This window comes from Capra hircus, chromosome 3 (genome assembly GCF_001704415.2).
Source record: "Capra hircus breed San Clemente chromosome 3, ASM170441v1, whole genome shotgun sequence".
NCBI classification, from domain to species: domain Eukaryota; kingdom Metazoa; phylum Chordata; class Mammalia; order Artiodactyla; family Bovidae; genus Capra; species Capra hircus.
In genome coordinates this window covers 113,070,996-113,098,656 of record NC_030810.1, presented here as the reverse complement: position 1 = coordinate 113,098,656, position 27,661 = coordinate 113,070,996, and the positions used below count along the sequence as shown (strand labels likewise).

The 27,661-nt window shown below is 40.2% G+C and overlaps 1 protein-coding gene across 2 annotated transcripts; it reads left to right on the top strand.

The window, feature by feature from the left end:
• Positions 55 to 27,661, top strand: SH2D1B (SH2 domain containing 1B). 2 transcript variants are annotated; one of them, XM_005677130.3, is made up of 4 exons: positions 55 to 316; positions 21,927 to 21,990; positions 24,300 to 24,465; positions 26,585 to 27,661. In XM_005677130.3, the coding sequence occupies exons 1-4, from the start codon at positions 183 to 185 to the stop codon at positions 26,620 to 26,622; spliced, it is 402 nt and encodes a 133-aa protein (XP_005677187.1). In that variant the 5' UTR covers positions 55 to 182; the 3' UTR covers positions 26,623 to 27,661. The 2 variants fall into 2 exon arrangements, with proteins under 2 accessions (XP_005677187.1, XP_013830829.1); XM_013975375.2 differs by having other exon boundaries at positions 58 to 316; positions 24,300 to 24,456.

The following is a 27,661-nucleotide window of genomic DNA, read 5'->3' as shown; positions in this document are numbered from 1 at the left end:
TCATCACCCCACCTCTCTCATTTCCTGAATCTTGCGAAACTATCTGAGTCCCACAGAATAAACTTGTCTCACTCCTATGAGCGAGAGCAAGAAGAGGTATTTCCACAGGCCCCATTTAGGCCAGCTGCCTCCAGTTCTCTCCTCAGATTCGTCCCTCATCTTGGGGTACAGGAGGGCTCCCCATGGATCTGCCTTATTACCATGGCCCTCTGTCCAAGCGAGACTGTGAGACCTTGCTGCTCAAGGAAGGAGTGGATGGCAACTATCTGTTAAGAGACAGCGAGTCGATGCCCGGGGTCCTGTGCCTCTGCGTCTCGTGAGTAGCCTCACCTTCCATGCATATGTTAAGTGTAGGACTGATAACCAGGTGGAAAAGAAACTGTTCCTCACTGACTCTGCAGCCCAGACGAGCACAATGAGAAATAGCTAGACACTGCCACGAGGAAATGGAAGGAATATGTCTGTCTAAGCTCCTCCACCTTTCCTTCCCTCCACGCGCAGACTCTGTGGAGCAGCAGAAGTGGGGGTGGTGGGAGGATAAGGCTTCAGGCAATATAGGAAGGGAGCAGAGAGGAGAGAAGGCAGCCATGCAAGAAAGTTCCTCTCCTATGGAGGCTGATTTATTTAGTAAGGAAAACATGGAATTTTAACCTGAGAAGCCAAGGTTTTACATGGCTGGCTACGCTTGTGATTTTTAAGATACTAATAACATTTCAAACTTCGTTACATTTGTAAAAGGCTTCAGCAGACATTATTTCCCTTCGTCCTGCTTGTAGTCTGTCAAGGCAAGCCACCATTTTGTTGATGTAGAAACAGACCCTGGGGTGTGTGCAACAACTTGCTTGTGTTACAACACACCTGGTGTTTCCAAAGAAGCTGAGTTCCATGTGAAACTTTAAGCCAGAGCATCAGAGCCATACTGCTGAAGGAAGTTGCTTATCCCAGTTTAAAAACCAATCTTAAACAGATATCAGGGGAAATCTACTATCTTTAAAGGATTCTCCTGTTTGTGGAGACCACTGAATTTTTCTTTACCTTTTACAAGAATTAAAACCCAAGTGCCTCCAAGGATAAGCTTCAGTGCTTCTTAGAACTGGGGAAGAAAGAGTGCTATTACTGACAGAATAGACAGGGATGTCCTTCTTTCTTTATGTGACACCAGGAATCCAGATATAAGAAAGGCAGTCTTCAGGTGTTAGCAGTTTGAATTCAAGTTACAAGTGATGTTGAGGGTGCTTTCATGTATTTTTTAGCCATTACTAATTCTTCTTTTGAGAACTGCATCATCATATCCTTTACCCATTTTTAGCTTGAGTTGTCGTCTTCTTTCTACTGATTTTTTCCAATTTCCGTGTATGCAGGTAAGACTTTTTTTTTTTTTTTTTCAAAAAAAGACACACAAACACAAGAAAGCTACAGACCAATTTAAATTTCATTTACTATTAATTTTCAATAAACTACTAACAAAAGAGAAGCCAGTAAAACATTAAAGCAGAAAATACACTATGCTAAAATACACTATGGTCCAATCTAAGAAATTAAGGATGGTTCTATGTCAGGAAAATTATTCATTTAATTGTGTATTAATAGGTCAGAGGTTGCAAACTGTATAACTCATTCAAATTTACTTAAATGATATTAAATAAAATTCAGCATCTACCTCTCAATTAAACACATACTCACATGTGCACATGCATGCACTCACTTACACACTTCTAACCATATATAGCTAGATAGATGCTTCCTTAACACCAGATGAAGCACTGGAAGAATTATCCCTAACATCATGAATGAGCCAAAGTGATTGTAAGCACTACTATGTAACATTTTCCAGGAGATATCAGCAAGTGTAATTAATCAAAAGAAATAAATGTAAAAATTGAAAAGGAAGATGTAAAATTATTATTTACAGTTAACATGACTTTATACCTTTGAAATCTAGATTTAACTGAAAAAAAAAACTACTAAAATCTTTAAGAAATTCAGTAGAGATATCAGCTTTTATCATTGAAATCTAAAAATCAACAGCTTCCATACTGAAATAATAACTAGTAAGAAAATATAATACAACACCTCATTTACATCAGCAATAATTAATAATACTTAGGAATAAATATAATATGAAATGTGCAAACTTAAATATCCACTGGGGAGCTTACTAGAAGACTTAAATGAAAGGAAGAATTCCATTTAGAAACTTACCAGTTCACCATAATTAATCTATAAATTCAGCATTTTTTCAGTAAAAAAAAAAATCAACAGAATCTTAAATGTTCTCTTCAAAGATAGTAAAGTTTATCCAGATGGGAAATAAAACACAGGGAACCTGCCAGAGAGCCAGAAAAGTTTTTTATTAAAAGAAGGGAGACTAGCTTTACTAAATACTAAAATACATTACTACAGTAATTACTGCAATAATTAAAAGAGTTTGGTACTGAGAGATCAATTAAATATTTGGAATATAGAGTCTGGTAGAAATAAAGCAAAATACATATGGAATTTACTTTATATTCAAAAGATCATCTCGAATTAGTGAGGAAAAGATGAATGATAATTAACTGTGTTGGAACCCTAGACTGGTCACTTAGAAAAAATAACCTGAATCCCTTTCTTACTTCTTAAAGTTAATTCAAAGTGGTTCTAATACAGAACTTTTTTCTAAATGAAACCATGTATATTAAAAGAAAACATGAACTATTAAAAAATATTCCTGGAATTGAGAAAGTCTTTCTAACAAGACACAAAACCAGAAAACGAAAAAGAACAGATGGCTAAATATGACCATTATAACAAGAACAACAACAAGAAAACTGTTAACGACAAACCAACAGAAGAAAATCAAAACTTCATTAACATGGAAGAGCTCTTAAAAAACAACAGAAAACTAGACAAAGTGCAGGAGGAGGAGAGTCTCTGAAATGGAATATGAAAAAGAAAGAATAAGAAATATTAGATAGCGAAAAAAACACAAAAGAATAATGTGATACCATTTTTACCAATTCAGTGGTCCAGAATTAAAACTGAAAATACCCAGAAGAAATTCAATTTGGGGGAAGTAGTAGTGTTTACACTTGCTAAATGCAACTTCTTTCAGTGGTTGCAAACCAGTCACCGGGCTTCCCTGGTGGCCCAAACAATAAAAGCGGTAAAAGGCAGCCTACAATGTGGGAGACCGGGTTCAGTCCCCGGGTCAGGAAGATCCCCTGGACAAGGCAACGGCACTCCACTCCAGTACTCTTGCCTGGAAAATTCCACGGAGGGAGGAGCCTGGTGGGCTACAGCCCATAGGGTCGCAGAGAGTCGGACACGACTGAGCGACTTCACTTTCACTTTGTTTTGCTTTCTATTCAGCCACTAAGTTGTGTCCAAATCTTTGCGACCCCATGGACTGTAGGCCGCCAGGCTCCTCTGTCCCTTGGAGTCTCCAGGCAAGAACACTGGAGTGGGTCGCCATTCCCTTCTCCAGGGGGGTCTTCATTATTGGGGGATTGAACCCGTAGCTCCTGCGGCTCCTGCACTGCAGGCAGATTCTTTACCGCTGAGCCATTGGGAAAGCCTAACATTTGACCCCAAATCTCATTAATAAAAACGTATCTTATAGTTATGTGCAAACTGGCATTAGCAAGATTGAGTAAATCCGTATATAATATGGAAAAAAATTCCAAGATCTATTGTGTGAAAAAGGCAAGGTATTAAGCATGACCCCATTTGTGGAAAAAAAAAAAAAAACAAAGTATGCCTGTATCCCTGTATATCCATAAACAGTATTTGAAATGTATATAAGAAATTCACAATATTGGTTACAGCTGGGAAATTTAGGAGGAATAAATGGGGAAGAAAAGGTTGTGGATTCACTCTTCTTATTTGGTAACTTTTTCTCACTGTTTAAATGGTTTATATGTGCAGATATTACTTTGGTAATTTTAAAAAATTTATAAAAATGTAATGAGCCCCTATTATCTATGCAAACACTGTGCTAAGGCCCTGGGGGATTCTAAGGTGATTCCACTAGGCAACTTGCCATTTTTTTAACATGAAAATAAATAATATAAGTATAATTTTCAGAAGAGACAGTTTTATACAAATTTAAAATCAGAGGAGATGATCAGTAGTCTTCTTAGAGAAGGTGGTATTTGAGTTGGGATTCAAAAGAGTGGATTAGATTTAGTTACACAGAAATGAGATGGAAGGCATTGTAGGTTGGGGGAAAGGCAGGAACATAGGTCCAGAAAAGGGATATTTTAAAGCATATAGGAATCATACAGGGTTCTAGAAAGGTAGTTTGGAAACAAATCAAAGTCAGTTTGGCATAATATTATGGGTCTTAAAAGAATGACTCTGTAGTTGATGGGGAAACATGGATGGTCTCTGAGAAGGGAAATGACAAGACTGGTACTGAGTTTGGGGAACTTCAATCTAATAAGGATAATATACTGAAGCTGGCAGATAATGATGGCAGTAGAGACTGCTTTGTCTTTAGATGGGAGATGGTGAGGAACTTGCTGTGGTGGGGCAAGCAGTGGGAATGGAAATCAGAAGAAGGCGCAAGGGGGACTTCCTTGGTGACACAGTGGATAAGAATCTGCCTGCCAATGCAGGAGACAAGGGTTTGATCCCTGGTGCAGGAAGATTCCACATGTCGTGGGGCAACTAAACACTGCACCATGACTGCCGCGCCCGTGTGCCTAGGGTCTGTGCTGTGCAACAAGAGAAAGTGTCGCAGTGAGAAGACTGAACAACACAGCCAAGGGCAGCCCCCGCTCACCACAACTTGGCAAGGCCCACGTGAAAGCAAGGAAGGCTCGGCATAGCCAAAATGAAAGAATGACGCATTTTACAAAATTAAAAAAGGAGGTGCCAAGTATGTGAAATAGATAGGAGGGACCTCAGTCAGGATTTCAGCATAGGTAATCAGTCTAGCCTATACTGGGATTCTCTTTAATAATTGACATTTATGTACAACTGCTCTGTGATACATCATGCTAACTTAAATATTCATCCAAAGCAAAAATCAAAAAAAATTGAATATGAATAATAACAACAAATCAAATGGAGAGGCAGGAATAAATATCCATTAGACACCTGCACTTGATCAAGGGTCACCCTCTTCCCTACCCATGTCGGCAAACAAAATTTCAGGCACCCTCAGCCTTAAGGCTCAGATCAAATAGCCCCCTCAAAACCCTTTTGGCCCCTTTCATAGTTCTTGCGAAGTTTTATCACATCAGTATAGACCATTCAATTGTAATTGTTCAACAATTTTTTAAAGTCTCCCATGTCAAGGACTTCCCTGGTAGCTCAGATGGTAAAGCGTCTGCCTACAATGTGGGAGGCCTGGGTTCAATCCCTGGGTCAGGAAGATCCTCTGGAGAAGGCAATGGCACCCCACTCCAGTACTCTTGCCTGGAAAATCCCATGGACAGAGGAGCCTGGCAGGCTACAGTCCATGAGGTTGCAAAGAGTCGGACACGACTGAGTGACTAAACTTGCACTTTCCTGTCAAGCACTATAGTAGATTCTCAGTTAATGCCTTCAATACACCTCAGAGTCTAGAGGGAAAAATAGAGAAGTAAATGGACCCTGGGAGGTGTATGAAAACTGATGACTTACGTTAGGGCATGATAGGAACTGAGAGAAAGGAATGATTCACTCATCAAGGAGTCAAGAGCCTGCATGGAAGATAGGACTTGGAGGGTGACTAAAACCATCATTCGTTCATTCAACAGCATGCACTGAGTGCCCACTATGTTCTAGGTATGGTCCTATGCACTGGCGAAATAGTGGTAAATAGTACAGACGCTAGTCCTGCCCTCATGAAATGACATTCCAGTGAGAGGAGCCAATAAAGTGAAAACAAATCAGAGGCACGTTTCAGCAAGGGCAGAGTCTACCTTAGGTTGGGTTCAGGAAAGATTCCTTTGAGAAGGTCACAAAGCAATTCATATTCCAGTATACACCCTGTGTGAGCAAAGTCAAAATTATCTACAACACAAGTGTTAGCCTGTTTTTCTACATCAGTGCAACAAGAGCCACTATGAAGGTGCTTTCCATGAGCCAAAAATTGTGCTAAGCATGTTACACCAATTATTTATGCTTTGGAAAGCCATCCTTGGTAGGTAATATATCTCTATTTTGTGGGAAATGGAATGGAGCTTCTTATAACTAAGAGGTCCAAGATCAAACTGTTAATGTATTGTTATCCTGCCTTTCTTACCAATGTCCCTAGTTCTAATGCTCAAGGTGATCTTTTTGGAACTCTTTAAAGTGCTCAGGCAGGGGCCTTCCAAGCATTGGGCTTGGCAGTAGATCCTGATATGTGGAATCTTGCATTTTGTTTCTTAGAGAACTACCCTTTCTTCTTTGCTGTGCTAGAATAGCAGGATACCAACTTCCATGCTTTCACAGATCTAAATGAGGTTATTAGGGAGAAGGTTAGACATAAAGGAAGGAAGTCACAGAGGAAAATTGGTCTGCCAGCACATTATCACCAACCAGACTGCTATGTGGTAAGCATGGACAGGAAATGTAACCTGATCTCACAGCCTGATATAGCGTTCAGAAAACACCAACGTGCAAACACTATGTAGGTGACTTGACTGTTAGAAGTTGGAACTGGGTCTAGCTTTATAATCAGCAGAGTCAAAATGGAATAGATGTTTGGAGATATAAGGGATTCAGCTGCTGGTGTGAAGGGAAAGGAGGGACTTTTGTAGTCATAGGAAAGTTGCAGGTAAGAACTTAAACCATGACTTACGGCAACAATAGAAACAGTGAGTGAGAGAGATCCCAAGAGTCTTTCCAGCTCTCATATTCTGAGATCTTTGGAAAGAGTTGAGTTCAGAAAGTAAGAAAACAATCAAGCTTTTTTTGTTTTAGAAAAATCAAATGTTGAGAAAGGTATAAAAAAGAGAGCAGAAATTATCTCAGTCTCACCGCTCAGAAATCGCCTTTCTTGATATTTCAGCACACATCTCTCCAGACTGTTCTCTACTCGTATGCATGTATAAGTGAATATTATATATGTATGTAAATTACTCATTATATATATGATGATTTGTGACTTAAAATTTTTAATTAAAGGATAATTGCTTTACAATATTGTGTTAATTTCTGCTGTATATCAACATGAATCAGTCATAGGTACTACTTCTTTTTCAATGTATAACAGGTATATTCCCACATCAAAGAAAGCAAATATACATCATAATTTTATGATTACTTACTATTTATTGATTGCATATGTCATAATTTATACATAACTATTCATTTAGGCTTCCCTGATGTCTCAGACAGTAAAGAATCTGCTTGCAAAGAGGGAGACCCAGATTCAATCCCTGAGTCAGGAAGATCCCCTGGAGAAGGGAATGACAACCCACTCCAGTATTCTTGCCTGGAGAATTCCATGGACAGAGGAGACTGGTGGGCCATAGTCCACGGTGTAGCAAAGAATCAGACATGACTGAGCAACTAACACTTTCATACATTTAGGTTATTTCCAGTTTGGTCCAATGGACCCAATGTGATTTGATACAACTAATATTTTTGTGCTTATATCTTTGAGAGTTTGCCCAACTCTCTCCTCAGGATAATACCCTAAACATTTTAACATTTTTACACACATTGACAAATTAGTACAATCAGAGTTTGCATGGATGTACACTCCAACCAAGAGCAGTGAGAAAGCCAGAAGTCAAGTCTTAAAACATTCTTTATTTACTTGTAACTTGTTTTATCATGCTCTTAGAAGTATATTTCAAAGAACAGAAGTTCTTTATTTTAATGAAGTCAAATTTATCTTTTTTCTTTGATGGATTGTGATTTCAGTAATATATCAATATATGATAAACCCTTGTCTAATGTAATTCACAAAGGTTCTCTTCTATGTTTTCTTCTAGAGTTGAATAGTTTTAACTTTCACAATTAATATAGCCTGTGCTGATTTAATGTTTGCATTTGGGTAAGGTTAGGGTTGGTGTTTTATTAAATATGGCCACCTATTTGTTCCAGCTCAGTTGTTGAACAGATTATTCTTTCTCCCAATAAATTGCTTTGGTGCCTTTGTAAAACAAAAATTATCAACTATATAAGTCTGGCTCTGTTTCTGAGCTCTCAGCCTTGATTGTTTTTCTTTATACAAATTCTATATTATGTTGATAACCATCAGTTTATAGTTAGTCTTGAAATAAGATGGTGTCAATCACTCAACTTTTTCAAGGTTATTTTGGCTATCTTAGATCCTTTAGGAGCCTGTAGGCTGCAGTCCATGGGGTCGCTAAGAGTCGGACACGACTGAGCAACTTCTCTTTCACTTTTCGCTTTCATGCATTGGAGAAGGAAATGGCAACCCACTCCAGTGTTCTTGCCTGGAGAATCCCAGGGACGGGATAGGCTGCTGTCTATGGGGTCGCACAGAGTCGGATACGACTGAAGCGACTTAGGAGCAGCAGCAGCAGCAGCAGATCCTTTGTATTTCCATACATATTTCAGATTCAGCTTTTCAACTAAGACATACACACACACACACACAAAGACTGATGATAGACTGAGATTGCATGAATCTGTAGGTCCATTTGGGGAGAACCAACAGGATAACATTAATTCTTCTGATCCATGAATATAGTTTAACCTCTTCTTTCATTTATATGAAAGAAGTATTACAGTTTCTTGTAAAAGTTGTAAAAGAAACTTACAGTTTCTCTCAAAAATGTTTTGTAACAGATCTTGTACATCTTTTGTCAAATTTATCCCTAAAATTTCATATGCTTGATGTTATTTTAAATGATAACAGGTTTTAATGATTTAAATTTTAAAATTATTTAAAGTTCACTTTCCACTTATTCAATGCAAGTGAGCGGATACACAATTAATTTTTATGTATTGAACTTGTATCCTGCAAACTTGCTAAACTCACTAATTGGTCTAGTGGCTTTTTTGGTAGAATTTCTGTATGATCTTCTATATGCCATCTGCAATCAAGAGACCTGTACTTCTCCCATTTCAATGTTTCTGTTCCTTTTTTTTTTTTTCTTGCCTTATTGCATTGCCTAAGACGTTTAGAACAATGTGGAAGTGATGACTGCAAAAATCCTCATCATTTTCTGACCCTGTGGAAAAGTACTCAGTCTTTTTCTGTTAACTATGTTTTTAGCCCTTCTATTCCTAGTAGGGCTGAGTTTTTTGTGCATCCACTTAGATGGTAGCGTGAATTTGTATTCCTTGTCTCTTAATCAACATGTTTTTTTTTTTTAAGATTCCATGTATAAGTGGTACCATTTGTCTCTGACAGCATTTACCTCTGTTTAGCATGACTGAATAATATTCTGCTGTTCATACATACCATATCTTCTTTATCCATTCATCAGCTGATGAACATGTAGGTTGTTTCTTTATCTTGGCTATTGTGAATAATTCTGCAATGAATAAGGGAGTACAGATATTTCTTAGATATCTTGTTTTCATTCCCTTTGGCCATATACTCAGAAGTGGGATTAATGAATAACATGGTAGTTCTATTTCTACTTTTTTGAGGAACCTCTATACTACTTTTTGAAGTGGCTGTATCAATTTGCATTCCCACCAAGAGTGCACAAGGCTTCCCTTCTCTCCATATCTTTACCTACACTTGTTATCTCTTGTCTCTTTGATGATAGCTGTTCCAACAGATGGGCTCCCTAATGGCTCAGTGCTAAAGCACTTGCCTGCCAGTGCAGGAGACGCAAGTCGATCCTTGGGTTGGGAAGATCCCCTGGAGGAGGAAATGACAACTCATTCCAGTATTCTTGCCTGGGAAATCCCATGGACAGAGGAGCATGGTGGACTGCAGTCCATGCAGTCTCAAAAGAGTCAGACACAACTTAGCAACTACACAACAACAACAATTCTGTTATGAGGTAATACCTCACTGTGATTTTGATTTCAGTTTCCCTGATAACTAGTAATCATCAGGTTGAGCACCTTTTCATATATCTCTTGTATTTGTATATCTTCTTTGGAAAAACATCTATCCTTTATGCATTTTGTAAAAAATACTTCCGTGCATAAACATTTAGGGCTGTTATATCCTCTTGATCAATTGACAGGTTTATCTCTTTGAAAATCCTCTTAGAGTCCCTGCTCTGAAGTCTACTTTAGCTGATATTGCTAAGTTTACTTTTATTAGTGTTAATAGGATATATTTTCCCCATCAATTAACTTTTAATCTAATTGTGTCTTTACTTTTTTCAGTTAATTATTAGACTTTATCCTGAGAATTTCAACAAGTTTGCTGTTCCCCAGTGGACAGTGGAGTCACAATTTTCTGTCTTTATTTTTATATCAGGTGTCTTGTAGGAAACATAAACTTGAGTCTTGCTTTTTTATTCAATCTAAACAATAATTTCCCTTTACTCAAGGCTTCTCTTGTCCCACCTAAAAAAGATTTTAAGTAAGACTCAAAAATATTTAACTCTTTCCAAGTAGCTTACTTGCACCCTTAGAAATGTGTTTAATAATATTTATAAGAATACAAAAGTATCCATCACCAAATAAGGTAAAATGTCAGAATGTTATATCTGATATTCAGTCATACTGATGATCATATTATATGCAAATGGTCTAAACATTCCTATTAAAGGGAAGGAGAAATGTTAATCAATAGGAACAAATTCAGAAATGAACCAATATCATTTTTTAAGGACATTAAGATAATCAATGTCCTTCTGGGTTATATTATGCCAGAAGAAGAATCAGCAAATCTTTATGGTAAGACCACGACTGTGTACTGCTATTCTTCTCAAATGAAGGCAAATTGGTTCTGACTACTTTGCTAGGAATTTCAGATAGATAGATGGCTTGCTTTTCCTGGACCTACAGCAAATCTTTTCATAGACCTAGGTGCCAGATTTGTGATTATTTTATCCCCCAAAATGTGCACATCTAGAACAGCAGTTGAAAATACAATAAGCTTTGATTAATGTTGTAATAATTCATAGTCATTCTCCAAGATATATCTAGTGATTGCACTGGCCAAATGGGTGAGCTAAATGAGAATGTGGTAGGAAACAACACATCACACATTTCATGATTTGATGGTGCTCTTAGTATAGAAATTTCTTCTAAGGATGTGAATTGCTTCAGTTTACTATTTTGGAAGATGAAACCAATTATAGGAGCTAATGCTTGTTCCTTCCCACTACAATAGTACTCATTCTATGATTCAAAGAACCAATAAGATTTTGCCAGTTTCCAAGTGTGTAAGTGTTAGTCACTCAGTCATGTCCAACTTTTTGGGACTCTATGGACTGTAGCCTGCCAGGCTCCTCGATCCATGGGATTCTCCAGGCAAGAATACTGGAGTGGGTTGCCATTCCCTTCTCCAGGGATCTTCCCGATCCAGGGCTCAAACACAGTTCTTCTGCATTGCAGACAAATTCTTTATTGTCTGAGCCACCATAAACACCTCAAGATGGTTGGATGACGTCACGGGCTCAATGGACATGAGTCTGAGCAAACTCCAGGAGATAGTGAAGGACAGAGAAGCCTGGCATGCTGCAGTCCATGGGGTCACAAAGAGTCAGACATGATCTAATGACTGAACAACAACAAAGTATTTAAGTACATTCTGGAGCTGGGGAAATAACCATAGGATGGTCCCACTGAACCCACTCGAAATAGATTTAGGTCAAAATTTCTTATATCACCTGATCTCAGGAGTTCTAATTCTGAATTGCTGGATCAGGGGAACATTTGGGTCTCTGAGGATTAGCGTCAGTTCAGAGCCACTATCAAATAACCCTCAAAAACATGAGCACTTTTCCTTTTTCCAGTATACAGTCCCCTTGTAGGTTTTTCTGGGGAAGGCTTGAAATGTTGTCACATTTCTTCCTTAAGGGAACCCAGAAGCCCAACATTCCTTTCAATGAAAGGGATCTGAGACTGTGAACTGGATTAAATCTATATATTGAATAAGACACCCAAGAATCCCTATTCTGTGACTCAAGTCAGGGTTCTTCAACCAGACCTAGAAATTATCTGTTTAGTTTATACCCAACAGAACTTTCGACTGCCCAGAATCATTCTCTGCTTTGCAATCCAGTGAATCAATTAAACATCACCACAGATGTACAGTAAGCTGTTTCTTATACTGTTAAATCCCTGTGGTTTATGATAACTGGCTATCTTTGTCTCTCACTGAATGCCAATACCTAACCTCATTGTCTAAGCTCACCCTGTTATTTCCACTGAAATCAGGGTGATTTCCAGTTTCATTGTAGAATTTCTCAATGTCAATTCTAGCTTACAGCACAGAGCCAGAGTTTTTCAAAGATGCTGGTACTCTCCTCGCAATTATTTTTTAGGGCATCATTAAGTCACCTAAGGGACTTCCCCGGTGACTCAGACCATAAACAATCCTCCTGCAATGCGGGAGACCTGGGTTGGGAAGATCCCCTGGAGGAGGGCATGGCAACCCACTCCAGGATTCTTGCCCAAGGACAGAGGAGCCTGGCGGGCTACAGTCCATGGGGTGGCAGAGTTGGACATGACAGCGACTAAGCACAGCACCAAGTCACGTAAAGGGGGGAGAGGAATAAATAAATAGTTTGCATAAATACATTTATCATAACATTCTCATCTTCCTGAGTTTTTAGATTCCTTTCTCTGTAGAATGCCAAGGAAATTTTATCATTTTAATCTCTATGGAATGTGAGCCATTATTAACTCCATTCTTTAATTACCAGTCTAGCAAAATGTTTATGTCACTCCCAGGTACATGAGCTAATATACTAACTTCAAATCCTAGGTGAGTGTGCCTTTACTGATGAATTCAGCCAACAAATGTTCTATTTTATCCTTTTTGCTTTAACTTCTTTTTATCTATTTCCACATGTCTCCCACTGATTGAACCAATCAGAAGTCAAAGAGCAAGGGAGCCCACAGAGGTCAGAGCACAGAGCAGAGTGGGGAAAATTAGAAAGAGGATCTGGAGATAGGGGAAATATCCAGCACACACGTACATATACTGGTACTGGAAATATTAAGTTTGAAGTGCCTAACAGACATCCAAGAGAAGATGTTAAATAGTTGGAAAAAATGAGTCTGAGTTCAGGGGCAGGTTTAAGCTAGGACTACAGATTAAAATATAATTTGGTGAGTGTTTATATTTTTACAATCGTCTTTCAGTTCAAAAATATTCCACCTCCTTTTGTTCTGTGAAGTATTTTATGGGTTAGATTTTTCATATATGTTTGGCACATTTCTTACTAAGATAACTCAATGCAGCCCAACAAAGAGTGAGAATATACTATGAGACAGGTAATGTGCTAGAACGAACAAAGCAGCCACTATTCTGGTCTGAGCGTGAGCTACAGAGGTTGTTGTTGAGACACTAAGTCATGTCTGACTCTCTGCGACCCCATGGACTGTAGCCTGCCCGGCTCCTCTGTCCATGGGATTCTCCAGCAAGAATACTGGAGTGGGGTGCCATTTCCTTCTCCAGGGGATCTTCCTGACCGAGGATTCAGACCTGCATTGCAGGTTAATTCTTTACCACAGCCCCCAGGGAAGCCCCAAATTACAGATGAGGAAATGGATAATTAAAATTCAGTGTGATAAATGTATATTTTCAGAAGTCCCCCGTCTTTCCTACTGATGAAATGCCCTACCCCAGCATTCAGGGCACCTTAAGCGCTAGGTGCCCTGAATCAGCTCAGCTGCCTTGCTCTGCCAAGTCTTTGAACAGTGCCTGGATGGCAGAGGTGTCATGTAGCTGGTTATAGTGGTATGTAAAGGTGACAACATTGTGATGTTGATTATCACAGTTTTATAAGACTTGAGACCTGTTAAGACAGGAATACACACACCAAGTAAACCCATCTACCTATTGCTCCTCTTCTCTCCCCAAGAGAGTCAGCCTGAAGTCACCCTATCCTCTTTTAACTTCATTTTTATTCAGAGCAGTTTTAGGTTCACAGAAAAATTGAGAGGAAGATACAGAGTTCTCATATATTCCCTGCCCCTCCAAAAATGCACTATGCCCTCATTATCAACATCCCTCACCAGAGTGGTGTATTTGTTATAATTGAGGAAACTGTACTGATACATCATGATCACCAGAGTCCACAGTTTACATTAGGGTTCACTGTTGACATTGTATATTCTATACAAACATATAATGACAATATCATATGGAGTATTTTTGCTACCCTAAAAATCCTTTATTCATCCCTCCTCACCTCTCACCCCTGGCAACCACTGATCTTTTTACTGTCCCCATCAGTTCAGTTCAGTTCAGTCGCTCAGTCGTGTTTGACTCTTTGCAACTCCATGGACTGCAGCACGCCAGGCCTCCCTGTCCATCACCAACTCCCAGAGTTTACTCAAACTCATGTCCTTTGAGTCAGTGATGCCATCCAACCATCTCGTCCTCTGTCATCCCCTTCTCCTCCCGCCTTCAATCTTTCCCAGCATCAGGGTCTTTTCCAATGAATCAGTTCTGCACATCAGGTGGCCAAAGTATTGGAGTTTCAGCTTCAGTATCAGTCCTTCCAAGGAATATTCAGGACTGATCTCCTTTAGGATGGACTGGTTGGATCTCCTTGAAGTCCAAGGGACTCTCAAGAGTCTTCTCCAACACCACAGTTCAAAAGCATCAATTCTTCGGCACTCAGCTTTCTTTATAGTCCATCTCTGACATCCATACATGACTACTGGAAAAACCACAGCCTTGACTACACAGACCTTTGTTGGCAAAGTAATGTCTCTGCTTTTGAATATGCTGTCTAGGTAAGTCATAACTTTCCTGCCAAGTAAGAGTCTTTTAATTTCATGGCTGCAGTTACCATCTGCAGTGATTTTGGAAACCCCAAAATAAAGTCTGTCACTGTTTCCCCATCGATTTGCCATGAAGTGATGGGACCAAATGCCATTATCTTAGTTTCCTGAATGTTGAGCTTTAAGCCAGCTCTTTCACTCTCCTCCTTCACTTTCATCAAGAGGCTCTTTAGTTCTTCGCTTTCTGCCATAAGGGTGGTGTCGTCTGCATAGTCCTACCTTTCCTATGATGTTATATAGTTGGAATTGTATAGTATGTAGCTTTTTCATATTGGCTTATTTCACTTAGTAATATGAATTTAAAGTTTCTTCATGTGTTTTTCATAGCTTGATGGCTCATTTCTTTTTAGCATTGAAAAAGATTTCATTGTCTGGCTGTACTACAGTTTATTTATCTGTTCACCTACTAAAAGACATTTTGGTTACTTCTAAGTGTTGGCAATTATGGATAAAGATACTATAAGTATCTGTATGAAGCTTTTTTTGTATGGACGTAAGTTTTCAACTCCTTTGAGTAAATACCAAGGATCACAATTGATAAATTGTATGGTAGTAGTATGTTTAGTTTTGTAAGGACTACCAAACAGTCTTCCAAAGTGGCAGGACCATTTTGCATTTCCACCAGCAATGAAAGAGAGTTGCTGTTCTCCTACATACTTGACAGCATCTTGTGGTGTCAATGTTTTGGTTTTTGGCCATTCTAGGTGTGTGCTGTTAACTTTTTGTTGTTTTAATTTGCATTTTCCTGATGATATATCACCCTATCCTCTTAAAGGCACAGGGGGATATATATGTTAAGACTGTATTCACTTTACATCTGCTTTTTGAAAAATCTTTCTCCTAAATACTGAAAAAAGTAAAACCTCCTTAAAAGAAAATTACTAGAGAATTAAAACATAGCCTTTACCACAAAATAGTGGACTTCAAAAGGGATTAAGGTTGCTGGCAAAAATAATACATATTTAGTGGTGGGACCTTTTTATCTCTTTGTTTTGCTTTGTGTTTAGACAAAGGCTGTTTCAGAGCAGTGGTAATTTTCTGGAATCTAGAAAGTTAACTGCTGAGATTACTAAAGGCTTAAATAACAAACTCTGTAGCTTGGTTTCAGCAAAGAGATATTAACTACTACAAAGAGTCAAATGTTCATAAAAGATTTTTTCCAAGTTGCAGAACAAGAGATGTTTGTTTGAAGATGAACAAATCATAAGAAAAGATTTACTTAGCCTATTCTTACCTCTTTAGCATCCCTCAACTAGTGTAAACAGAGTTCTGACAGATGGAAAAACTTGTACCAAAACCCCTCAGAATTCAAGGATGACACCACCGATATCCCTTCTTTCTACATTCCTCCTTCTTCCCTTCATCCCTCCATTTTTTCCCTTAATCTCAAAATTGCACTAAAAAGCTATTTTTATTTTAAATTTTTATTATTAATTGTAATTTTAAAGTTTTATGGAGTATTTTTTTGATTACTATATTTTGATTAATCTGATAATACTTTATATTAGAAAATATACATTTTCACTAATTTATACTTTTATTTGTACTTTATAATATACTTATGACTTTTAAAGTATATTTAAATGTAACAAATACATAGTTTCACTGATCTTTGCTTTATAATAAATAATAAAATGTTGGCATTGTCAATTTCAACAGTCCCAGTGTGAACGAGTAGACACTTGGGCTCATGGACTCTACACATTTCAACTTTACTAAATTTTGCCAAATGGTTTTCTAAGGGTTTGGTATCTAATTTTACCCCCATTCAGTCAGTTCATTAGCAGTATATAAAACTTTGTAAAGCTCCATATCACAGCCAATATTTTGAATTAGTAACTCTTACATCTTTGCCAATTTGGTATGAAATGATATCTAATGTGGCTGCCGCTGCTGCTGCTAAGTCACTTTAGTCGTGTCCAACTCTGTGCGACCCCATAGACGGCAGCCCACCAGGCTCCCCCTTCCCTGGGATTCTCCAGGCAAGAACACTGGAGTGGGTTGCCATTTCCTTCTCCAATCTAATGTGGCTTCATTTCTATTTCCCTGATTATTAGTGAAGCAACTTTTCATTTGTTTATTGGTCATTGTACTTATCATTTTCTTATTGTACATTAATGTTTTCACTTTACATTAAGGTTGCCATTATCTTCTCCCAAATTGTGGACTTTATCACAAAAGTATATAGTATATTTATAGTATATTCTGATAAATAGAAGTTTTAATTTTAATATAGTGAGCTTTCTTAATCTTATCTTTTGACTGGTGCTTTTCGTGATTTAAGAACTCCTTCCTTGACTCAAGGTCATTAAGCTGGTCACTTTTATTTCTCCTAAGTTTAGTGCTTTGTTTCTTTACAATTGGGTCTTCAATTAGAATGTGAAGCAAGAATCCAATTTTATTTGTTTCCACATGAAAACATTACCATTACCATTTAACAAACAATCCCTCCCCTCCTCACTGATTAGTTAGGCCAGCTCAGTCATATATCAAGTTTTTACACATTTATGCATCTGTTTCTGGGCTATTTTATTCCATTAATGTTTCTTCCACTACAGAGCTAGTTCCTCACTGTCTTAATTATAGCTTTTTAAGAAGACTTAAGACAGAAGCATCCCATCACACACGCACATATACAGCACATCAGTTTTCTTTTTCTTTTTCAAAATTGACTAGACCATATTTTTATCCAGAGGAACGACATGATCTGACTCATACTTTTAAAAAGGACTACCCTGACTGTTGTGCAAAGAATAATAATGACATCAGAGAGAGGGGGAAAAAATTGCTAGAACTATGTCCTTGAATAGATGAAAGTGGATGACAACCAGTGGAAATAGGAAGGATTCGCTTTGCAGATCAGCATGCAAAGTTCATCCATGGTAATAAAGGCAGAGTCTATGCCTGCAGATACTGTTATGTGTGGTGATGGGAATTTGGAAATTCTCTTCCGATATTTTAATCTTCCCAGTGAAGTCATCAGTTATGAGTGAGATATTGAAGGTTTAAGAAGAAAGCAAATGGTATAGAATCACTGTTTGAGGGGAACAGGAAAATAAATGACTGCCTGGAGGAATTAAGCGTCCACTTGAGATTTGTGGTCATTGATTTAAGTGAGAACAGTGAACACGGCTATAGCCACATACAGCTGTAGTGAGTTGGACTCAATCAGGATTCTGGGTTTGCTAATTAAGGAAATAAAGTGAAAGATGGTAAAGGAGTTGAAAAGAGGGATTATAATGGTGGACAAGCTGTCTAATCTGCATAAAGAAGAGAGTGAAAACAAGTGAGCGAAACCCTGAAAAGTGATAGGATTGATGGACTGGAAGATCTGTGGGGTCAAGGGAATGTTGGGGTCCATATACTAAAGAAAGAGAAGATGGAAAGCAGGACGAAGTGAGTGGGATGCATCAAATTCACATTATGAGGAGGTTCCCATTATTGGCAATTATATGGTCAAAGTTACAAGTGAGGCTGGCTTTATGGCAAGCAATCTTATGCAGCCACACAGGGCCCGACTCAGAGAGCCCTGTACTTGGTTACCATCCAGGTACCTGTACTACTGTTACCATCCCGAAATTCTTAATAGCTTTTAAATAGGGACCCTAAGTTTTCATTTTTCTCTGGGGCCCACAAATTATGTAGTCAATCCTGGTGATGAACATGGGAATGAGTGGGCAGTGTAGGGGAAGACAAGATTATTGGAGGAGGTGGGTTCAAGGAATGGAGAAACTGGAGTGTTAAAGAATAATCAACTTGTGAATTGAAATTGCCAACAATTTACATAGGCATAGTACTGAAGGCAGTGACAATGAGCGAGGAGCTAGAACCTAGAGAAACGAAAGACAATCACCCAGACTTCAGGAGTTGTCATCAATAGAGACATCTTGATTGGGCAGTAGGTTTCATAATCTACACGAAACTCAAAGATAGAGTTTGGAGACAGGAAACGACACTGAGATGCTGCAGAAGCAAGAACACTGGCCTCTCATCCAGGCCTGCAAGGAGAGGTTATGCAGGTAACAGCAGCATCCTTTTAGTAGAATCCCAGAAAAGCAGGGTCCTTGGGACAGAGACTTTGTCAACAAAGGTCCGTCTAGTCAAGGCTATGGTTTTTCCAGTAGTCATGTATGAATGTGAGAGTTGGACTATAAAGAAAGCTGAGGGCAGAAGAATTGATGCTTTTGAACTGTGGTGTTGGAGAAGACTCTTGAGAGGCACTTGGACTGCAAGGAGATCCAACCAGTCCATCCTAAAAGAAATCAATCCTGGGTGTTCATTGGGAAGACTGATGTTGAATCTGAAACGCCAATACTTTGGCCACCTGATGCAAAGAGCTAACTCATTGGAAAAGACCCTGATGCTGGGAAAGATTGAGGGCAAGAGGAGAAGGGGATGACAGAGGATAAGATGGTTGGATGGCATCACCAACTCAATGGACATGAGTTTGGGTAAACTCTGGGAGTTGGTGATGGACAGGGAGGCCTGGCATGCTGCGGTCCATGGGGTCGCAAAGAGTTGGACACGACTGAGCGACTGAACTGACTGGGACAGAGACAGTGCGTCCAGGTGTCCCTTGGAGCAAGAGGGTGACAGGGATGATTAGAGAAGAGGTTGAAGATAGAGGAGAATTTGATAACGGCAGACCTTGAGAACTAGAGAAAACAAGGAAGGATTTCATGGCTGGGAAGAAGGGGGTACAATAAGGCTGCACAAAGCCCTATATGATTAGAAAACAGGGATAGACAACATGCGAGACTTAGGAACAGGGATAAAGGACATGATGAGATTAGCTGAATGGACTCCGGGTGAGGGTGGAGGGAAGACTGTGAGTGTTGGAGGATAAAGACGACTCCCTTGTCACCATGGTGACGGGGGCAGAAGGCCCCAGGGAAGCAGGGTCTTTTTACCTGTCTTAAGTGTAGATGCATGCTGAAAAATCATGTATCTTCTTTAAAGTTTTATAAATGGCATCTATAAAGTAATAATTAGAATAGGCATTAAAATATGTTTTTATGTTGACCCAATAATATTGTGGGCTTCCTTGATGGCTCAGATGGTAAAGAATCTGCCTGCCATGTGCAGGAGACCTGGGTTTGATCCCTGGGTCAGGAAGAACCCCTGGATAAAAGAATGGCAACATCCAGTATTCTTTCCTGGAGAATTGCATGGACAGAGAAGGGTGGGCTACAGTCCTTGGGGTTGCAAAGAGTTGGCCATGACTGAGCAACTAACACTAATAATATTGCAGCCATATGAAGTAGATACTAACCTCACTGCTCTGTAATCTCTTACAGAGCTTTTTATGGATAAACATTTCAAAATAAATGCATATTGGTATTACAAGGTCAATAAATCAATTTCTTCTAAAGTTTTGCTGCAATTTGTTTTGTTATTTCATTAAAAGTGCTTTGCAAAGAGTAAGACTATATCTGAGCAATGTCTGTCTTTCTAACTTGATAGTATATGGCTTTTGGACTAATTAACACAGAACCTCCTTTTGTTTTATTCTTTCAAACTCCTCTAGTAAATATTTTCTTAGGCTGATAATACAACAATTAATTAAAAATAAAGTCATTTATTTAAGAATTTAACTTAGGCCATTTAATAAATGAGTTTCAAGAAATCATATGATCAACCAAAAGCAGTGTATGAACTTTGCTTGGATCCTGATTTGAATAATATGTTTGTGAAAAGGTATTTGTGGGACCTCTTCCCAAACAGTGGAATACTTTTTGTCACATATAGACAAGGATTCATGTAAAAAGTTTTGTTGCTTGTGTGATTCAGAGACAGCCATTAGCTTATTCTGGCCTCAGGAAACACCACAAAAGGACTGGTATTTGAAGTCAGTTAAAGCCTCCAGCCAATTGGCAATGAGCTGTAAGTAGCTATCTGCCTTCCAAATTCAGTTGAAAGATGAGTCATCTGATTCCTTGGCGTGGGTGCAAGTGAAGGGGTGAGGAGCGATGAATCAGATCATTTGAACCATATGTTAATGGTTTTGATCCTCATTTTTTACATTTTAATATTTCTTGGGAATCAGAACATAGGTAACAACTGGGAGAGGCATTTAAGGAAATTTTTTCTCCTCAAACACCATTATTAAATTGATATGGTATCCTACAATTGACGACATCTGGGAATTGAAGAAATATGGTAATGTATGCTATCTCTTTGGAGAAGGAAATGGCAACACACTCCAGTGTTCTTGCCTGGAGAATCCCAGGGATGGTGGAGCCTGGTGGCTGCTGTCTATGGGGTCGCACAGAGTTGGACACGACTGAAGAGACTTAGCAGCAGCAGCAGCAGCATACTGTCTCTTGCTCTGGAAATTGCTCAGTTGAGTCTGTTATCTAAATTCTAAATAGATTACTTAGCTGCTGCTGCTGCTAACTTGCTTCAGTCGTGTCCGACTCTGTGCGACCCCATAACAGCAGCTCACCAGGCTCCGGCGTCCCTGGAATTCTCCAGGCAAGAACACTGGAGTGGGTTGCCATTTCCTTCTCCAATGCATGAAAGTGAAAAGTGAAAGTGAAGTCGCTCAGTCGTGTCCGACTCTTAGCGACCCCATGGATTGCAGCCCACCAGGTTCCTCTGTCCATGGGATTTTCCAGGCAAGAGTACTGGAATGGGGTGCCATTGCCTTCTCCGGATTACTTAGCTAGTGGCTCATATTCCAGTGAAGAATAAGAGCAGAATACACCACTTCCTTGCACATAATACCTAATACTCTGTTTTAGTTACATTAACTATCTGTAATGAGATCAATGACATTTCAATTAATAAACAACACAGGAATGGGCCATTGGTATTCTGCGTAGTGTATCAAGTAAGTGCTAAGTCAAAAAATTAAAGAGAAATACCGAGACAATGAAAATTGTAAATTTTCTCTCCTTATTCCCTTTGCTACAGCCCAGATTTCCATCAGAATAAAGATTCCTATTAAAAAAACAAAAAACCTCTCTTTCAAATTCCCACAGATGAGAAGGCCTGAAATGATCAGTTCCTTTTTGGGATTCAAGATTGACAAAGGCATTGCACATAACATACAATGATAGATGTTACCTGGATTTGCATGTAAGAACATTGTGATTCACAGAGTCATCTTTCCACAGGTTTAAAAATTTTGTCTACACATACCGAATCTTCAAAGAGAAACATGGGTATTACAACATACAGGTAAGGACATATAAGAACTCCTATAACAAAAACTGGGGGAGAAGAACCTAAAAGCATCTCTGAGATGTGGCCATGTGGAGGCATGCTACTCAGGAAGCACTGTGAGTTAGAGTCAGATCAGTCGTTAACCTTGTCTTCCTTTAAGAGAAATAGGGACACACTAGAGTTGGGTTCAATTTTTTTTATTAAAAAAAAAAAAAAACAAGGCTGTTTTCAGAAGTGTGGCACAGAGTTTCTCCAGAGGTCAAATATACCAACCTGAACTCTATATAAGACTACTGTCAAATTAGAAGACTAAATGACAGGATGGGTGGAAAGGGAAGGCGGGGAGAGGCCCAAATGTTTAGGGAGTCAGGGAGGTGCTCCATACCTGGATGAAAATACAAAAGGAAGCGTCAGTCAACTGGCAATTTGGGGATTTTATTAATGTGTCTGGTTAACTGAGAGTTAAGCAGAAAAAAACATTTTTTCTTTTGAAGTTACTTCTCTGGCAGCAAGTAGAGTATAATGAATGTCATTGAATCTTTAATTACTACTATAAGGATCCTGAAATAATCTTTCTGAAATACTTGCAAAAAGGTTAAGCAGATTTTTTACTTCAAGGATTCTCAGAATCTTCGATATGCTAATATGCACTGTGACTCTCTGGGATTTGAATGTACAATGATCGCCAGATACACACACACACACATATAATTTTTTCTTTGACACAAAAGACATTGTTGAGGCAATTGACAAATTTTTGAATAAGATCTGTAGGTTAGTAAACAGCATCATATCAAGATTAACTTCCTCATTTTAGCCTGGGTATGTAATATTCTTGTTTTTTAGGAAATAGGAAGTATTTAGGTTAAAGAGATATCATGTCAGTAACTTTCATATATTTTTTTTAAAAAGGATAAATATGTGTACATTTGTATATTTAGAAAGAGAGGATGAAAGGCAAATACAATGAAATGTTAACCTTTGGGGTGCGGGTGAAGGATATACATGGAAATTTAAAAAACATTTTTGAATCTTTTAATGCAACTCATTTTAAAACATTTCTTTATTGTGCATATTTTGGGGAATTCTGGATGATTCCTTAATGCCCCATTTTGTCTCTTGTCTGGACAAAACAGAGAGGCATCCACATCTCTTCTAACAGACTCGGGGGCATTTCATGGGAAGCAGCTCTACATCAGGGCCGGTGCTAGATGCTGCCTTGGGCTGATGCAATAGCCTTTCATGGAGCCGACTTCCAGCTCAGCCTGAGTCTCTGTCACAGCGGTTCACACACTACAGGTTCCAGAGCTTCCCCATCACCACCCCTCTCTGCAGACCAATACCTTGGCCCTCTGAGAACCACAGTGATTATCAAGAAACACAACTACATAAGAGCTGAAGAAGCTTTTTTGTTTTAAAATTATTTCTGTAAGATTGTAGTAGAGGGACTTTCCAGGAGGTCTAGTGGTTAAGACTTTGCCTTCCAACGCAAGCGGTCCAGGTGTGACCCCTGGTTGAGGAACTAAAATCCCATATGCTTCATGGCCAAAAAAACAAAACATAAAACAAGCAATATTGTAACAAATCCAATAAAAACTTTAAAAATGGCCCACATCAAAAAAAAAAAAGTGAAAGCATTATTTTTTTTTTTAAATGACTAGAAATTTGTGCTTTGCTTATAGCTGGTAAACAGAAAACAACTGTTCATAATTTTACCTGAATCGTGCTGACATTTCCATTTTCAATTTAAATCCGGACATTTTGGTCTTATTTTCCTCTCGCGGAGATTCTGAATTCAAGTACGTAGGCTTTTATGGGTTTTTTTTTTTTTTTTTTTTTTTGGCTATGTGGCTTGCAAGATCTTAATTCCTTGATCAGGGATTGAACCCAGGACCACGCAGTGACAGCACTGATTCCTAACCACTGGACCACCATCAAGTACAGAAATTGCATTTCCCATTGAAGTCTGCCTGCATTAGTCGCTTACACTCTCACATAAGCTCTTAGAGGGGTTACCCTCCACAGGGTACCTACAAGAGCTGCCCCCACATTGCCATAGATGGGAATTCACTCAATACTGCAGACTGAGGTGGGGACCCTTGATTGTTAATCCTCTTTACTCACAGTAGCTCAAGCCAGAGCTCTGTTTTTAGAGGGAAGGTTTCTGTGTTGTGTGTGTGGTGTGAGCTCCCACACATGAAATGCCAGCCACTTGTTTTCAGTTCACTGCTCAGAGGCAGCCCTGAAAACCACTGTTGTGAAAAGTGTCACCTTTCACACATAGTTGCGTGGTGATGAGTGCTCTCCTTCTTGCATTTTTGCAGACTGTGGAAGGTGTTAAACGAGAGGTCTTTCCAAACCTAAATGAACTGATCTCCAAGTTTGAAAAGCCAAATCAAGGACTGATGTTTCACCTCGTAAACCCAATAAAGAGAACCAGATCCTGCCTGAGATGGAGAAGATCGAAGATAGAGTTGGATGGTATTTATGGTAAAAACTTTCATGGGGGGCCAGACAAGAGCCTTAGTCCCACTTCTACTACAGAATCCATACAGATAACTGCTTCTTTCTATGATGTTAGCTCTAGAAAGCCTCATCCTGCGAACAGCATTTTTCTATCTTGTTGGGAAGCAGTGCCTTCACGCTCCTGGTGGTGGCAAATGCACAGAGCTCTCTGTGCTCAGGCAGCCCAGGGAAAAGAGTGGTCCCCGGGCATTCCATGCTGCTGCTGCTGCTAAGTCGCTTCAGTTGTGTCCGACTCTGTGTGACCCCATAGGCAGCAGCCACGAGGCTCCTCTGTCCCTGGGATTCTCCAGGCAAGAATACTGGAGTGGGTTGCCATCTCCTTCTCCAATGCATGAAAGTGAAAAGTTAAAGTGAAGTCACTCAGTTGTGTCCAACTCTTAGCGACCCCATGGACTGCACCCTACCAGGCTCCTCTGTCCATGGGATTTTCCAGGCAAGAGTACTGGAGTGGGGTGCCATTGCCTTCTCCCAGGCATTCCGTGAGTCAACTTCAAACTCACCCTGTGACCTTGTGCCAATCACATATTTGGGAATAGATGGCCAAAAAGCAAAATTTTCAAATGAGAAAATTGCTTCAACTTCCTTCTCCAAGCCTCATCCCGTTACATTTTGCTCAATATTTGCTAAGCATTCATTTATGTGGTGTTAGTGGACAAATTGGGCTTTCCCAGTGGTCCTAGTGGTAAAGAACCCGCCTGCTATTGCAGGAGACATAAGAGATGTGGGTTTGACCCCTAGGTCTGTAAGATCCCCTGGAGAAGGGCATGACAATCCACTCCAGTATTCTTACCTGGAGAATCCCATGGACAGAGGAGCCTGGCAGGCTACAGCCCATAGGGTCGCACAGAGTCAGACACGACTGGAGTGCCTTAGCAGGGAGCAGGGGGCTAATTATTTCAGATACACCCCAAGAGTTATCAAGCCATGGTGGGAAATGAGAGTGCAGAGGATCAGTAAATCTGAGTGCACAGGATCCAGGTCATATCCCAAGCAGCTACTCTTGTGTATACCCCTTGAAATCTGTTCGCAGAAAAGAATCTAGTATCCATCAGTCACAACATAGTTCTAATTTAGCTCAGACTTCCTGAGACATTTATAGTTTAACCCTGTTTTCTCAAGGTGGGATGTATGGTTAGAGCCCCATTAAAGGGATTTCAGTCCTCAGTGGGCAGGTGACGTAATGGGAGCAGAGTGCTAGGTAGGGAGCAAGGAGGGGAACAGAGGGTTCCAGAAAGTCTGCAGTCACCCCATACCCATTGTACTCTGTCTACAGCCAAGCTGCCCTTTAGACTGCCAGAGAAAGCTTCTCACCTCCCCAAGACTGAACACAGTTTTTTAATGAGAAAACAGCCCTCCCCTCCCATTGTTTCTGTCTCCCTCCCACAGGCAGAGGAGTGTGCATCCCATCACAGAGTTGCTTGCTATAGTTGCAGCTGCAGATGTGGTCCCATGGCCATTTTCTACCATAACTTACAGAAAGAAATAAAAATACAAAGAATAAAAGGGGGGCAGATGAGCAACCTAGGGATGTACTCGTGCTGCAGTCCTTAGGCAAACCTGATGAGCTGCTCGGGGTGCTTGAGGGTGGCGGTAGTATTTGTCTCAGGGATAATAAAATAACCACAAATCCCAAGAGGAGAACCCTTTGGAGTTCATTCCAAGAGCTGAGCGGGAATCTCGCCACACCAGTTGTCCAAGCTCGGGCAGCCTTGGCAGAACAAGCTCCCAAATCCTCAGCCATTAAGGGGGAAGGAACTTCTTCTGAGCTGCTCATCGTCTCCCCCGCCCCCGTTCCCTTGGCCACCTCAGAACAAGCCTCAGGTGTTCTCACCCTCAGGGCGGCACAGGTTCTCTGCTGGTGAGTGGAGGCATCTGGTGCTGGAAACTCTTGCCCTTGACTTATAAACAGGCCCCCTATGTTGCCAGGAGAGCTTCCTGTGGTGCCCCAGCCCTTGAAGGTGTCACTCTGCTGTGGCATCAAGATCACCCTGTGCCCGGGCAGAGGGCTTCTTTCCCACGAGAGGTGTTGGTCAGGGTGACTCCTGGGTGCGGAGCCTCACGGCTTGTCTCCTTTCCTCCCCAGAGAACAGTGGCAGCGACTATGTGGATGTCCTGCCTTGAAGGGATGGAGACTGGATGAAGCACTTACAGAAGAGATGGGTGACAGCTCTCGCCAGCGATCCTGCTTCTCCTGCAGGTGTGGGTCTGGAAGACCAAACTCTAGGGGACAATTTAGACTCTCCTGTTCTGAGTGACTGAAGATGTTTTGTTCACCAGCTGCAGAGAAATCAGTCCCCTTGCCCTGCCTCCCATGCTTACCAAACGAGGAGCTTCAAAACCCCATTCCCCCTCCCACTGTTCTTTCTTGGAATAGGACCGCCTGAACCTATTCTTGACTTGTTAAAGGTGCTACCACTACAAGACAGTTGATGTCTGGTCAACTGGGAGAGAAGAGAGTGCTGGTGTCTACTTTGGAGCTTGAGTTCCAGTCATGATGATGTGACTGCCGACAAACCGCTTCCTCTTTCTAGGCCTGTTCCTTCATTGAAAAACAAGTGGCTGGGCAGAGGACAGCCGACGCCCCAGCCTCTCTGCTGAGGCTGGTTGAGTCAGGTGGCATTGGGGAGCCCCTGAGTGATGGACGTATACACTGGATCTCAGACTCCCGAAACAGCCAACACATTCTCTGCACCTGCCTGTACTGGTCTTGGTGATGGTGGGAGCCCAGACCCAATCATGCACCCTTTTCCCTCCAGCCTGGGGGGCCCACCTTCTTTCTAATCTCCTTCCCTGCTAAACTTTGCCCTGGAGACACTTCCTCTTTGATTCTGCCTAATTTCATTTATGCATTAACCACTTTAACAGCAGCGACGGGGCTCTGCGTTGTGACACATGTGGGGATTTTGAAGGCGTGTCACAGTGCAGAACCACGTCGCTGCTGTTAAAGTGGTTAGTGCTGTTTCTGACTAGGCTTTAAAGTGTGGTTGAGTCTCCCCGTGAATCCTCCACAGCACAGAGAAGTGCATGCCGCACTAACTGCGCCCCATTTAGAGACATTACTGACTAGGAGCCCATTCCCGAAGGGTTTGTCGCCTTGGTTCTAAGGCCCTTTGTAGTTTTCTGCTAGTTCACATTTTAAAGTAAGACCTCCTTAGTGTGG